The sequence below is a fragment of the Dipodomys ordii genome, unplaced genomic scaffold (assembly GCF_000151885.1).
Source record: "Dipodomys ordii isolate 6190 unplaced genomic scaffold, Dord_2.0 Scaffold3, whole genome shotgun sequence".
NCBI lineage: Eukaryota > Metazoa > Chordata > Mammalia > Rodentia > Heteromyidae > Dipodomys > Dipodomys ordii.
The window spans coordinates 6,127,320-6,141,105 of NW_012267219.1; the positions used below are offsets into that span (position 1 = coordinate 6,127,320).

The 13,786-nt window shown below is 39.4% G+C and overlaps 1 protein-coding gene across 1 annotated transcript in view; it reads right to left on the bottom strand.

Annotated features, from left to right (window-relative positions):
- Ppm1h (protein phosphatase, Mg2+/Mn2+ dependent, 1H) overlaps nucleotides 1–13,786 on the bottom strand; it is a 206,427-nt gene that overhangs the window by 6,504 nt on the left and 186,137 nt on the right. Inside the window, exon 8 of the mRNA XM_013018507.1 lies at nucleotides 8,408–8,559. Coding sequence (XP_012873961.1) covers nucleotides 8,408–8,559 — 152 coding nt within the window. The remainder of the gene's footprint in view (nucleotides 1–8,407; nucleotides 8,560–13,786) is intronic.

Here is a 13,786-nt window from a genome sequence, read left to right on the forward strand (position 1 = left end):
CCTGTGCTCCTGGGCTACATTTGAAGAGAAATGAACCCTCTGGCCAAGGACCTCTAGAACTATCCTGGGCCTTCCTCATCTCAGAAATTATGACTTGGGCTAAATCCTGTCAGGGTGACTTCCACAATTATTTCCATCTCATGTGACAAGATTAGTACAGCCCCGACTGAAGTGGTGCTGAACTCTTGGGTAATTGGTGTCTTAGGGTCTCTCAAGGAGGCTATGCTAAGCCCCAGGCACCAGAGTGGTCTACTTCTGCTAAATTATACACAGATAGGTGCAAAAATGCCACACACAAGAAAGAGATCGCCATCCTACATAACTGTGAGTTAAGTTTCTGTGATTTCTCAATATGGCTTTAATTACCTAAGAGACCACAGGGTGGGGAAACCTCATATTGTGCTTCACTGTCAGATTGTGTGGAACGTTTCCTGATTATGGGTCATAATGAACGAATTACACAAATTCCGTATCATTACCACAGACTTCCTTTCTTACAAAGAATTTTCACATTTGTTAATCTAGTAATTTGGGAGAGGCTGATATAGTCTGTCCCCTACTGACATCCCACACCCTGTTTGACGATGTTGTCTGCACCACAGGTCAGCCATACTGACTGCCGGCTGGGCTCACTGAATGTGCCATGTTCTTCTCCAACTCTGCCCCATTCCTACAGGGTCTAGCTCATGCTTCATTATTCAACCAGGTAGACACCTCTTATCCCAGATTAAGTTCCCACTTAATTATTCATCTGGTAAATTTCTGGATTACAAATTTCAAGATGGTAGAGATGAGGTCTGTTTACCTCACAGATTCTTTTCCTAGTGTCTAGCAGCCATTGGCATATAAAATAGATCTTAAAATTATTTCCCAAATGAATGAATCTGAATAGGAATTATACGGCAAAAAACCCCATCTCCTCCTATGTTCTATCTTGAAAGCTCAAAACCCAACCAGAATTAAACTGACAGTCTTTCTCTTGTGAAGACACTGCACCCTGGTTGAACTTTTCCTTTCACTCCTTTGTCTATCGGACACAGGATTCTTTCTTAGGCTTTGGTTTGCCATCTTTCCTAAAACTGAAAAAATAGTTTTTCATTTTTGCCCTGTTTCAGAAGATTCTGGCACACCCCGTCTCCACAGGCAATGGTTCTCATGAACCCCAGGAGCCTGCTCTGATCTGGTGCATGCACACTGCCCACAGGTTACCAGTCCTTGGCAGGCACATTTGTTGCCATGGAGAGAGACAGGTTGGTAAGCAAAACCAGGCCAGCTTGGAGACATTTAAAAAAAGTGTGGATTGCCTTTTAACTCACAACTGGCAGTTGGTTTTGTAAAAACTTTATAAAAATAAGCACAGTAGAGGAAAATCAACATGAGAATGTGGCTAAAAAGAGATTAGCAGATTAAAATGAAAAACTTGCAAGGAAAGAGAATCATAATTCAAATAAAACGTTCTCATTATTCTACCAGCAGGCAGTTCCTCTACAGTTAGACAAAATTATACCAAATTCTTCTAGGAAGAGAAAGATGGGTTAGATTTGTGTTTTTTTTTTCTCCCCCAGAAAGAATTGTTTTCATTGTGAAATACAGAAAAACCTATGATAATAATAAACATAAACACTTCTCTATTAGAGCTACTATACATCAGACACCTCACCTTCTGTCTATGTATTATCCCCACTTCATACACAAGTAACCAGAAACACAGAAATCAACTCCTTTCTCCAAGATTGCAGGCTAGAAGAAAAAGAGCCAACATCTGAATTCAGAAGGTCCAACAATTGATCTCCTGTTCACAGCCACGGGACTCATGGCCTTCTTATTTTATACATGCAAAGATGTATATAACATTTTTAGTTAAGAAATAATAGGAACTATGCACTTGCTGCTGTCTATTTAAAGGAACAGAACATTACCAGTAAATATCTGAGAAGCCCAGTGGGCCCTTCTGAAGCATATATGCCCCCATGTCCCTGCCAACTTCCTCCCAAGACAATCTGTCCTGAAGTTTGGGATAATTTTCTATTATAGATTTATACTATATCCCTGAATGGCATATGGGTAGTTTCACTTCATGTAGCTAGAATCGTACTTTTTATTATCTATGACTTGTTTATTAAACATAACATCAAGTTTTTGAAATTCTTTCCTGTTAATGAGCAAGAGCTTTGGTTTATTGCCTTTGGGGGCTGTATTCTATTTTTGCTTATCCACCCTGCAATTGGACATAAAAGTAATTTCAGTTTTTGTAATATAAACAAATCTCTGGATATCTTTTCACAGTATTGATGATGAAATATGTTCGATAGGGAAGCAGGCTCTCCAATTTCACCAGTATCAGAATTCCCTAGATGTATTGCTAATACACACATTGTTGGTCTTACTACTGGAGTTTCGATATAGTTGATCCGAAGCTGGATCTAAGAATTCTCTTCTCTTCTTCTTTCCTGCTCTTCCTTCCCCTTGATTTCCTCATCTCTTTCCCCCTCCTTTCCTTCTTCCTTACTTTCCTTCTCTTTCTCCCTTTCTTTCCTTTTTTACACAGGGTTTCACTATGTATCCTGGGCTGGTCTTGAACTCCTTTTGTCTTGAGGGTGCTAGGATTACCATCATGTCCTACTCAGCTGAGCATTTACGTTTCTGACAACTTCTCAGATGTTGCTGATGCCATGTGGTCCAAGGACCATTTCTGCAGACTACAGAGCAGTAGTAGAACTGCTGGGTTATAGCGGGTCTGCCTAACTTCACCTGGTATTCCAAGCTATCTCCAGAGCATTTCTAAAAATTTACACATTCATCTGGAGTTGCTCCATTCTTATCCCTACTAAACTCTTATCAGGCCTTTAAAATGTTATCAGTCTGGTGAGCAAACATATCTCAATGTACTTTTTTGTATTTCTCTGATTACTGAAGTTAATTTTTTCCCCACCTATCTGTGTAATGATGGTCTGGTTCCTGTGCATTTTTCTATTGGTTTCTTTCTTTTCTTTATTGATCTGTGGGATTCCTTTATACAGAAAAGATAACAAACCCTCTTTAGTCACCCAAATTGGAAATATCTTCTCTTGGTTCCAGGATGGCCATTTCACTTTTTGTTTATTTGTTAGGTGTAGGGCTTGAACTCAGGGTCTAGGTGTTGTCCCTGAGCTTTTATGCTCAAAGCTAGTGCTCTACCACTTGGAGCCACAGTGCCACTTCCAGTTTTCTGGTGGTTAATTGGAGGTAAGAGTCTCACAGACTTTCCTGCCTGGGGTAGATTTGAACTGAGATCCTCAGATCTCAGCCTTCTGAGTAGCTAGGATTATAGGCATGAGCCACTGGCGCGAGTATTTATTTTGCTTTTTGAAGAACCAATGTTTATATATTTAACATAGCCAAATTTATAAATTAAAAACTTGTTTGTACTTTTTTCTATCTTCTGTAAGAAATTCTTCCCTATTCCAAGGTTGTAAAATAATCTCATATGCTTGCTTTATCCTTCCTTCCTCCCTTCCTTCCTTCCTTCCTTCCTTCCTTCCTTCCTTCCTTTCCCTTTATTTTTATACCAATGCTAGAGCTTGGGTTTACTTTTCTGCTCATAGCTGGGATTCTACCACAGAAGCCATGTTTTGACTCTTTGAAGATTAGAGCCTCATGGATTTGTCTTCCCAGGCCGGCTTTAAACCTTAATTCTCAGATCTAAGTCTACTAGGTAGCTAGGATTACAGGTGTGAGCCACTGGTATCAGACTTAAGTACTATTTTCTAAAAATTATATTTCATTTTCACATTTAAGTCTTACTTTATCTAAACTTGATTTTTTTAGGATGCAGTGATCTATTTTTAATTTTTCTACTATCTAAATTACTCTGACTTTATCTTAATATCTAACAGGGCAAAATCTACACAGTCCTACACACATTATTCTTGGCATTCTGTTCTCCCACACATATCTGAGAATCAGCTTAAGTTCATGAAAACTCCATTGGTATGTTGGCTATAATTGCACTTATTCCACAGCTTTATGATAAATTGATACTTATTAAAGAATATATATGAAAATAATAGCTTCTATTATTTTAACTTCTGCTGCATGCATAAGTACTATTTTTCTAATATTAATATATATATTGTCCCCCATTTTTATTAATCTTTCAGAACCATCTATTTTGTTACACTTTTTATTCCCTTTTAATAGTTTTTTTTGTAGTGTGGTAAAACAAACATAGCATAAAATTTACCATACTATTTTAAAATTAATAAAGTACATATTACAGCGTTATTTAAATACGCTCATGTTGTTTTGCAATCATTGCCATGATCCCTTGGCTGTAGCTTTTCACTTTTCCAACTGAAACTCAAACACTAACTCTACTTTTTTTCTCTTTCCAACCATTTGCAACCATTTCTGCTTTCTGCCTCTTAAGAATTTGACTACTCAAGGCCCTCAGAGAAATGGAATCAGACTGTCTGTCCTGTTGTGAGTGCCTTAATCCATTTACATACTGTGAAGTGGGGTCTCATATGGTTTGCAAAAAAAAATATATTGTTTTGGGTTTATAATCCACCTTTTGTATGTTTTCTTTTCCATTTTGTCTTTCCTTTTTCCTCTCATGACTCATGTCTTTCCCTGAGTTCATTCTGCTTTTTTTATTTCTTTTATTAGATGTTGTAACTAAGCTAGACTACAGACTTAGAATTTTAAATTAAGATAGTTATTTAGTTGTAGTCTGAAACCAGGAAAAAAAACACATGGCCTATAGTTAAACATACTTTGGCTCCTTAGAGCCTTGAAGTTGTAATAATTCTTTTGTAAATTATATTTAAAAAGAATTATTTTTTTTTGTCGGTCGTGGGGCCTGAACTGTGGGCTTGGGCGCTGTCCCTCAGCTCTTCAGCTCAAGGCTAGTGCTCTACCACTTGGGCCACAGCGCCACTTCTAGCTTTTTTTTTTTTCCTTTTTGCTTATGTGCTGCTGAGAAATCGAACCCAGAGCCTCATGCATGCAAGTCACCTTCCCAGTCCCAAATTTTTTGTTTTTGTTTTGATTTTTTTCTGTACTAGGGTATTTGAAATCAGTGTTCTATGTCTGCTACGTACACAGGCACTCTACCATTTGAGCCACATACCTTGGCCTGTTTTGAATTTTTATTTTATTTTTTGGTCGGTCATGGGGCTTGAACTCTAGGCTTGTCCCTCGGCTCTTCAGCTCAATCATTTGAGCCACAGTGCCAGTTCCTTAAAAAGAATTCTTTTATAAATGTTTATGTGGAGAATAAAGACAGAACTCAACAGTAAGCCTTCAAGAGCTTATTCCAAAACACATATTTCTGTTCTTATCGGTTTCTCATTCTTGTTTTCTTTTTCTGTGGTCAGGAATCAGGAGCTTCTGACTGTAGATTCTCATGACTCAGGGGAAGTTTTAGATAATGTTACCTCGAGACATAGGAAGGGGGGTCAGAGGTGAGTGAGTCTTGATCTGGGCTTACTTCAAAAAAGAAGACTCAAATTCTGCCTTTAAAATTTTAACAACTAGTATCCAATTTCCACTATAATTGCCGCTCTTGGTTTATAAGGTGTCCAGAAGCTACTACTTGGGAAATTATTCTTTCTATTATTTTAGTAGTTTCTTTAGCAATTTAAAAGATAAATTCCTTTAACCAGCTCTCACATGGAAGCTGATAACTAACCCTTTATTAATTACATGCTACTTTTATCCAGTAATTTAGCTCTATCATTTTTCATCCCATATAGTAGACATTCCTATTACTATTTTATATAGCCAATGTATGATTAAGTATACCACCTATTTACTCAGGCTTGAGTTTATAATCCATTTTACTTCTCAGCATTTACATTTAGGATCATTTCCTTATGTGAGTATATCCCTTAGAATTTCCTTTAGAGATTGGTTGGCAGTAAAATGTTTTTGTTAAGCCTGAAAACTTCTTTACCCTACTTCTTTTTTGATAGTTTTACTCCATGTGAAAAAGTTCTAGATTGACAGCTTTATTCTTAGCCAACTGAAGAGATATCATCATTTTATGTTGCTTTGGCTTCTGTTGTTGGTTTTGAAAAGCTAGCTTTCAGTTTAAATGTTAATACCATTGGGATTATCTTTTCTTGCTGGCTGTTTTTAATATTTCAGAGAGGGAGAGGCTTTAAAAGTATACAGTTTCATTAAGATGTACCTATTTATAATTTTCTTTTTATTTCTTCTGCCTGAGATTTGTTGGGCTTTCTGGATCATAGGTTTAGCATCTTAGGAATTATGGAAGATTTTCTTCCCATCTTCTATAGTATTTCCTGCAATTCCATGTAGAACATCTTAGGTCACCCTTATCTCTTAATGCCACTTCACATTCCCTTCACCCTTTCAGAGTCATATTCTAGCTTATTTATTCAAACCAATATTCTTTTTAAAAGATTTTTTATTGTAAAAATACTGTACAGAGGGGTTACAGTTATATGAGTAAGGTAATAAGTATATTTCCTATCGACCATTGTATTCAAACCAATTTTCTAGTTCACCAATGTTTTCTTCAATCTGCTCAATCACTGAATGTTTAATTCCCATTAAATACACTTAAGGTATTTTCCCTCCCACTTTTTTAGACAAGGTTTCACTAGGTAGGCTAGGTTGGCTTCAAACTCTTGATTTTCCTGCTTTAATCTCTTAGTATTAATACTAAATAATCACATGCCACTGTGCTATATTTTTACTCTCTAAACATTACATTTCCTTATTTTAAAAAAATCTGCAGTCATTTTTATAGCTTCTTGTCCTTGCTTATTCTTTAATAGTCTTAATAATTTCTAAAGCAGATTACTGGCCTAGCAAGTGTGATTCCCTGAGTTCAAACCCTCCAAAAAGAACAATTACAAAGAATGTTAGAATATTTTATATTTTTGACCAATGAACACAAGAAGGAAGTATTTGTTGGTCTAGCTCTACTGTCTCTATTATTTCTGCTGCCTTATTTCTTCTCAGAGCTACCTTTCTGTAGAGATAATTTCTATTTATTATTTTATTTATTTATTTATTTATTTTTGGCTGGTCATGGGGCTTGACTCTGGTCTATTTATTCTTTAAAATAATTTTTAAAATTCATATGTATTAGTGTTTCATTGTGACTTTTCCACACAGGTAAAGAATATATCCTGATCAAATTCACCCCTCCCATCATTCTCTCCTATCCCATTCTCGTTCCTTAAAACATTTCATATTTCTGTTTATTTATGACAGTCTTCTAGCATTGGTTAAGATCATATTACCATCATATTAGGAAGGCCTACTTTACTTTCTCTTTCTATTCAGTATTTCTTAAAAGAAACAATCCTCCAGTGACTAAGACTCAGTGCTAGGAAGAATTTTTCATTACTCCTATCAGCAGAATCAAATTGGGATTATGTTTACATTATTTTGGATGATATAAAATAAAAATGTGAGAAAGATACAATGGTAAATGAATGGTAAATTTATATCTTGGTTCAACTTAAGGAAGATTTATATATATATATATATATATATACACACACATATATACATATATATATACACATATATATTTGTGCCACTAGAGTTTTAACTTAGAACTTGCTTGGTAGGCCAGAGCTCAACTGCTCAGCCAACCCTCCAGCTCTTTTTTGTACTGGTTATGTTTTAGATAGGGTCTTGCTACTTGTCTGGGCATACACCTGAACTGCTATCCACCTGCTTTAGGCTTCTCATTGCTAGGATGACAGGTTAGCATCACCAGACCCATTAGTTAGTTAGTTAGTTAGTTTGTTTCTTTCTTTTTGGTGGTTGTGGGGCTTGAACTCTGGGCTTGGGCGCTGTCCCTCAGCTCTTCAGCTCAAGGCCAGTGCTCTACCACTTGAGCCACAGTGCTACTTCTGTTTTTCTGAGTGGTTTATTGGAGGTAAGAGTCTTACAGACTTTCTTGTCCAGGCTGGCTTTGAACCGCAAACCTCAGATCCCAGCCTCCTGAGTAGCTAGAATTACAGGCATGAGCCACTGGTGCCCGGCTTATTGTGGACTTTTCTATCCTGGAACCATGAAGCTTCCAATCTCTGACTTTTCATCTAACTTGGAATAACAGACATGTGTCACTGTGCCCAGTTATGGATTGAGAAGGGGTCTTGTAAACTTTTCTGCCTGGGCTTGTCTTGATCTATTAACATTTTTTTCCTTAGCCTGCCAAGTAGCTAGGATTACAGGTATAAGTCATGGCTTAAGGAGGATTTATATTTGATCAAGAAAATACTTCTAATAAAGTATGTAGTGTTTTTTGCAGTTTGGTTATTGAATAATCTATACTGGACTCTTATAAAACATAAATGAGGAAATTACACGGGATTATTTATTTCATTTATCATGCAAGAGTACTTAAAAAATAACCCTACAGTCACAGAAATGCACATACCTGTGAGGGTCATCTGGATCACAGTTAGGAAGAAACTGAGTGATTGCTTCTGCTACTTCTTCATTTGATAAAACATCCCAGAGTCCATCAGTGGCCAGTATCAGTACATCATCTGCTCCATGATCATATTTGGTGAGATCATAGACTCTCACCTGAAAAGAACAAAAACATTGCTACTTCAGAAACATCAAGTTTTGCCCCCTATAAGTTGACTTCTAATTCCTCTAATTTCCATTTATTCTGTCCAGCCTAGAGGTCGTCAAGGATGTACTACTGTAAGGTACCTGATTATACTGCAAGCTTCATGACTAAGAACAGCCTGCTTTGAAGACTTGCTATATAGACACATGGGAGCAATCACAATTATAAATGAGTCTAACAAGAGGGCTTAATCACTGATAAGAAAGAATTTAGCTGAAATTTTAATGCTTGAAATATAGATCAAATGATGTCTTACTAGTGGATCTTGTGCTAGCTAAGGGATCCTTCAACAGCCACTAAGGTCCTACCCTATGCCAACTGCTATGCATACAAAGATGAACTGTAAACCTCCTTGCTGCAGATGATCTCTCCGTCTGTGGGAGAAACAAAGCTGGACTTTAGTAACAGCTCCACAAGTAGTTGTCTAGGATGGAGGAGACACACTTTACTTAATGCACTCATTCTTGCTCTGAGATTCAAGGGACCAAACTCTTCCCACATAAGGAGGGGGTCTGACCCTCAACAGAAGTTTCAAAGAACACATGCTCAGTCTTAATCTCCAAAGTGTGTTTTTGTCTGGACAAACTTCTAAGTCTCTCCTCACCTCTAGAACCTTGAATGACTTGGATATTTCAGTGTCCACCCAGCCCTTTGCAAAAAAGAATTGACTATCTCTAACAAACTAAGACTAAAAGTCAATCTCACAATTGGGCGCTTGTGGCTCATAGCTTGTGAAGCTGAAATCATTGGGCTTATGGTTGGAAGCTGGCCTGGATAGAGAAGTTCACAAGATACTTTCTCGGTGGCACATGACTGTTATCCTAATGATGGGAAAGCCTAACAAGACCAAGGCAAGTCCAGGCATGAAACTTACTAGCAGAAAATAGGATTGGAGCTACTTAGAGCACATGCTTAGCCAGCAGGCCTGGAGTTCAAACCATTGCACCACTAGGAAAAAAAGAAAAAGAGTAAAAAAAAAAAAAAAGCAACATAAGGTGCTGCTTCGATGTCCTATCACACAGTTGGCCTTTGGTCATCTCAGATTAAGAGACACTCAAATTCTAAGAGGGCTATTGACTGTTCAAACCCAGTTATTTGGAAGACAAGCTTCCTATATTTTATATAGGTTTTCCCAGGCCATGACACCTTATGTGGGGCTGGACCTAAGGATTAACAGTTTATAGAACCCAGAGGCAAGAGGCAGAAAACAGCAAATGCCTAGTCTCCAGATTCTTGGTAAATGAGCTCAAAAGAAAAATAGCCACCAAGTGCCTGTGGTAACAATTAGCTAATGGCCCAGTACATGAACCACACCCAGAGGAAGAGCACTCAGAGATGTATAGCACTGCTTTTTAACATCTTCTCAATTAAGGCTATGCTTACATTCTAGAGAAGGCTGAGTCTCACGAGCCAAACAGCTGGTATGGAGACAAAGGAAGAGGGACTTTCTAGCAGACAGGCAAGTTCCCAATGCCAGAATTCTATTCAGAAGATACTAAACAATGTCTGATTTTCTCTTGATGGGAAGCAACCAAAGCCTCTTTGCCTTATTTCTGATGGCAGCTGGGTATGGGAGCAGTGCTTTCTCAAGTGTGCACATTATGCACATCTCCAACTGGGAATCCTATTACCATGTGGATTTCAATCAGTTCTGAGGTGGGGTTTGATGTCAATGCTGCAGGTCAATGGATTGACTCTAGAAAGCTATAAAGGTTTCTACTGGGCCAAGTGTGCAAAAGAAGGAAATGGAGGGCCTTGTGGACTCTTGAAACCACATAGACCGTTCCCTAGGGCTATGGAAAAGACAGCGAAAGTCACTCCTGGCATTCCAACTTTCAAGTCCTGGCGCGTTGTGTTATTATTTCCAGTTGTTTAATAACTGTTTAAGAAAACACTGCCAGCTTCTTTTTTTTGGGGGGGGGGTCCGGTCGTGGGCCCTGAACTCTGGGCCTGGACGCTGTTCCTCAGCTCTTCAGCTTAAGGCTAGCGCTCTACCACTTGAGCCACAGCGCCACTTCCGGCTTTTTTTTCTTTTTTGCTTATGTGGTGCTAAGGAATCGAACCCAGGGCCTCAGGCATGCAAGGTAAGTACTCTACCACTGAGCCACCTTCCCAGCCCCCGACTGCCAGCTTCTTATTGAGGTGTAGTTATTAGAAATTTCTGTGATACCTAGACCTTCAGTGAATATTCAGAAAAAGGAGTTGGGAAGATGGATGTCAGGTAGCCTAATCTTACATTTGAAGCAAAATAGAAGATTCTGCTCATTTTGGGGGCCTTCTAAAAGAATTCTGGGGCTAGGCAAGTGTGGTGGTACCAGCCTGTAGTACTTGTAATTCTAGCTGAGTGGGAGGTAGAGACAGGAGGCATGGAGGCTTGAGGCTGGCTGGAAGCAAAAAATGAGACATCCTAATTGAAAAAAAACCTAAAGGACTGGAGGTGTAGCTTAAGTGATGGAGTAAGGCCTTTCCAAAAGAGGAGTTTCCAGGTCTGATGAAAACATCCAGTTAATTTTAGGACCTATCCTGTGAGTAGAGATTCAAAATCTCTGAAATGTTTTCTGCTGACCCAAGAAATAGGAGAGGTTGAGTGCCTCAGGCTGGCATTGTCCTGCCCAGGACTCAAATGGAAATCTGGCCCACAGAACCATATGGACTCATACAAACCTGTTGGAAAACGCTACTCTTCAATCCCATTGATAAATGGAATCCTTCCTTAATTCTCTTCACATTTCCACTCACAGCTCACTAATGCAGTTTCATTAGCTAACATGAAAATCCCTTTCAATACCATTTTCCACGTAATTTTTATGTAAATAATAAAAAGCTAGTAGCAACCCCATTCCCTGAGGCACTCTTCAATTAACATCCTTTTAGGTTTTTATTGCTACCCTTTGTTTCCTGCCCTTTAGCCAGTTTCCAGAGGACTCTGCCAACTTTCCACTTACCACTCCTGTCTTATACATTAACCTATGATGCAGAACATTTTGTGAAAATGCTTTCAGAAAAATTGGACTGCCATGCACGTCACCCCTCCTTCCCAGCAGCAGGGCCTTCAAAGGGCTCCAGCCGGCTCTCGGGTCCTGGCCTCCCTCCCGGGAGCTGCTGTTGGCCTTCCATGGTCAGACCAGCTGCTTCCCCCAAGTTCCCTTGATCAGTTCCTGAGATAGCTTCTCCATGTTCTCGGAAGGCTTACATCAAACTAAGGGTGCTGAGGCTCTCTAGGACTCAGACATTTGGAAGGATATCTACAGGCCCTGCAGGGGAGAAATGCGTACCACCCTGAGGGAAGGGGACTGGAGCATGAGGTAAATGCCTCTGATGCTTTCTTCCCTGATTCCCATCTGCCAAGAAAGGGAGGGAAAGGCCAGAGGAATCCCTAGATGTCCTGCTGCTCTTCATAACCATATACAGATGATACTCGACTTACAATTGGATCATGTCCCAATGAACCCACTGTTGAACTGACAATTTTGCAACTCAAAAATGCATTAATGCTGGGTGCCAGTGGCGCATGCCTATAATCCTAGCTACTCAGGAGGCTGAGATCTGAGGATTGTGGTTCGAAGCAGCCAGGCCAGGCAGGAAAGTCTGTGAGACTCATTTCCAATTCACCACCAGAAAACTAGAAGTGGTACTGTGGCTCAAGTGGTAGAGCACTAGCCTTGAGCTGAAGAGCTGAGGGACAGCACCCAGGCCCAGAGTTCAAGCCCCATGACTGACCAAAAATAGGCATTAATACATAGAACTTGAACATCAGTGTAGCAATACAGTACAATGTAGATTACCAGTCAGTTCTCAATGTGATAGTGTGGCTGGCCAGAAGCTGTAGCTTTGTGTTGCTTCCCATCATGGCCAAGAAAGAGGATCTTACTGCATATTGCTAGCCCAGGAAAGATCAAAACTCAAAATAGGGTTCCGACTATGTATTGATTTATACTATCATAAAACAACAACAACAAAAATCCCAAGTCAAACCAGTGGGAGTTTTGATCCTTTGTAATTTAAGCAGTTAAGATCTGTAGCCTCTTGGATCTTCTGCCTTTACTATGTGTTTATTGAGCTCTTGCTCTATGATAAGTGCTCAGAGGACAGTAAACAAAAGTGAAAATGATGAAGCACTATATGGATGGTATGGACTATATGGACAATGGGGTCTCTCTAGACACTGGCTTTGGAACGTGTGAGGCGATTGCCTGAAGGCCCCTTCTTGCATCTTCCCTTTGGGCACTTGTTAACCCTTCTGGATTATGAGGGTATGGACACAGTGTTGGATTGGTGGTAAAGAAGTAGGGCTAAAACAGGCGATGCACCTTCTGTTACCACAGAAATGGTGAGGGCCATCGAAGGACAGCTTTTGTCTTTTTCCTAACATTCTGCAGGCAAAATCCTTTAAGTCCACTAATAAATTTACCTCTACATTCACCTGTAGTCTCCTTATCCAGAAATTTTAATATTGTTTAAGGAGTATATAGGTCCTATTTAACTCACTAATCACACCATTAAAAATTTTAGTTGTTATGCCTGCTTGGGCTCAGGCATCAGTGTGAACAAAAATCCCAGGTAATTCAATACAAGTGCTGGGGGCATCTGCCCTTGAAAGATTAATCGTGGCAGTATTCGCCTATGACCCCAGCTACTCAGGAGGGGAGACAGACTGTAGTTTGAGGCTAGCTGGGATAAAGTTTGTGCAAGACACTATGTGAAAAACTAAAAACAAAAGTGAACTGGGAATGTGGCACAAGTGGTAGAGTGCTAGCCTGTTTGAGGTCCTGAATTCAAGGTCCAGTGTCACAGAAAAAGAAAGGAAAAAAAGAAGGGAGCCAGGGAAGAAATGAGGAAGGAAAGAAGGAAAGGAGAGAAGGAAGGGAGAGGGTGGGAAGGGAGAGAGGGAGGGAAGGAGGGAGAAAGGGAGGAAGGATAGTAATTGATTAGGGGCATGGTCTTACTCGTAGGACATAGCCTAGCACTTTACAATGACTGCATGATCAGAGGAAGCATTTCTCTTGTGGGATATTTGCCTGGTGTTCAGTAAACTGATCACCAAGGAAGTCAGTTGTTTTATCTTTTCCCTAAGCCTCCACTTCTGGTAGCAAGAGATCCCATTTTACATTTCTCCTATGGACCTACAACTATCTTCCATGAGTATGTTCCAGGGCGTACTTTCTGTGAAAAAAAAAA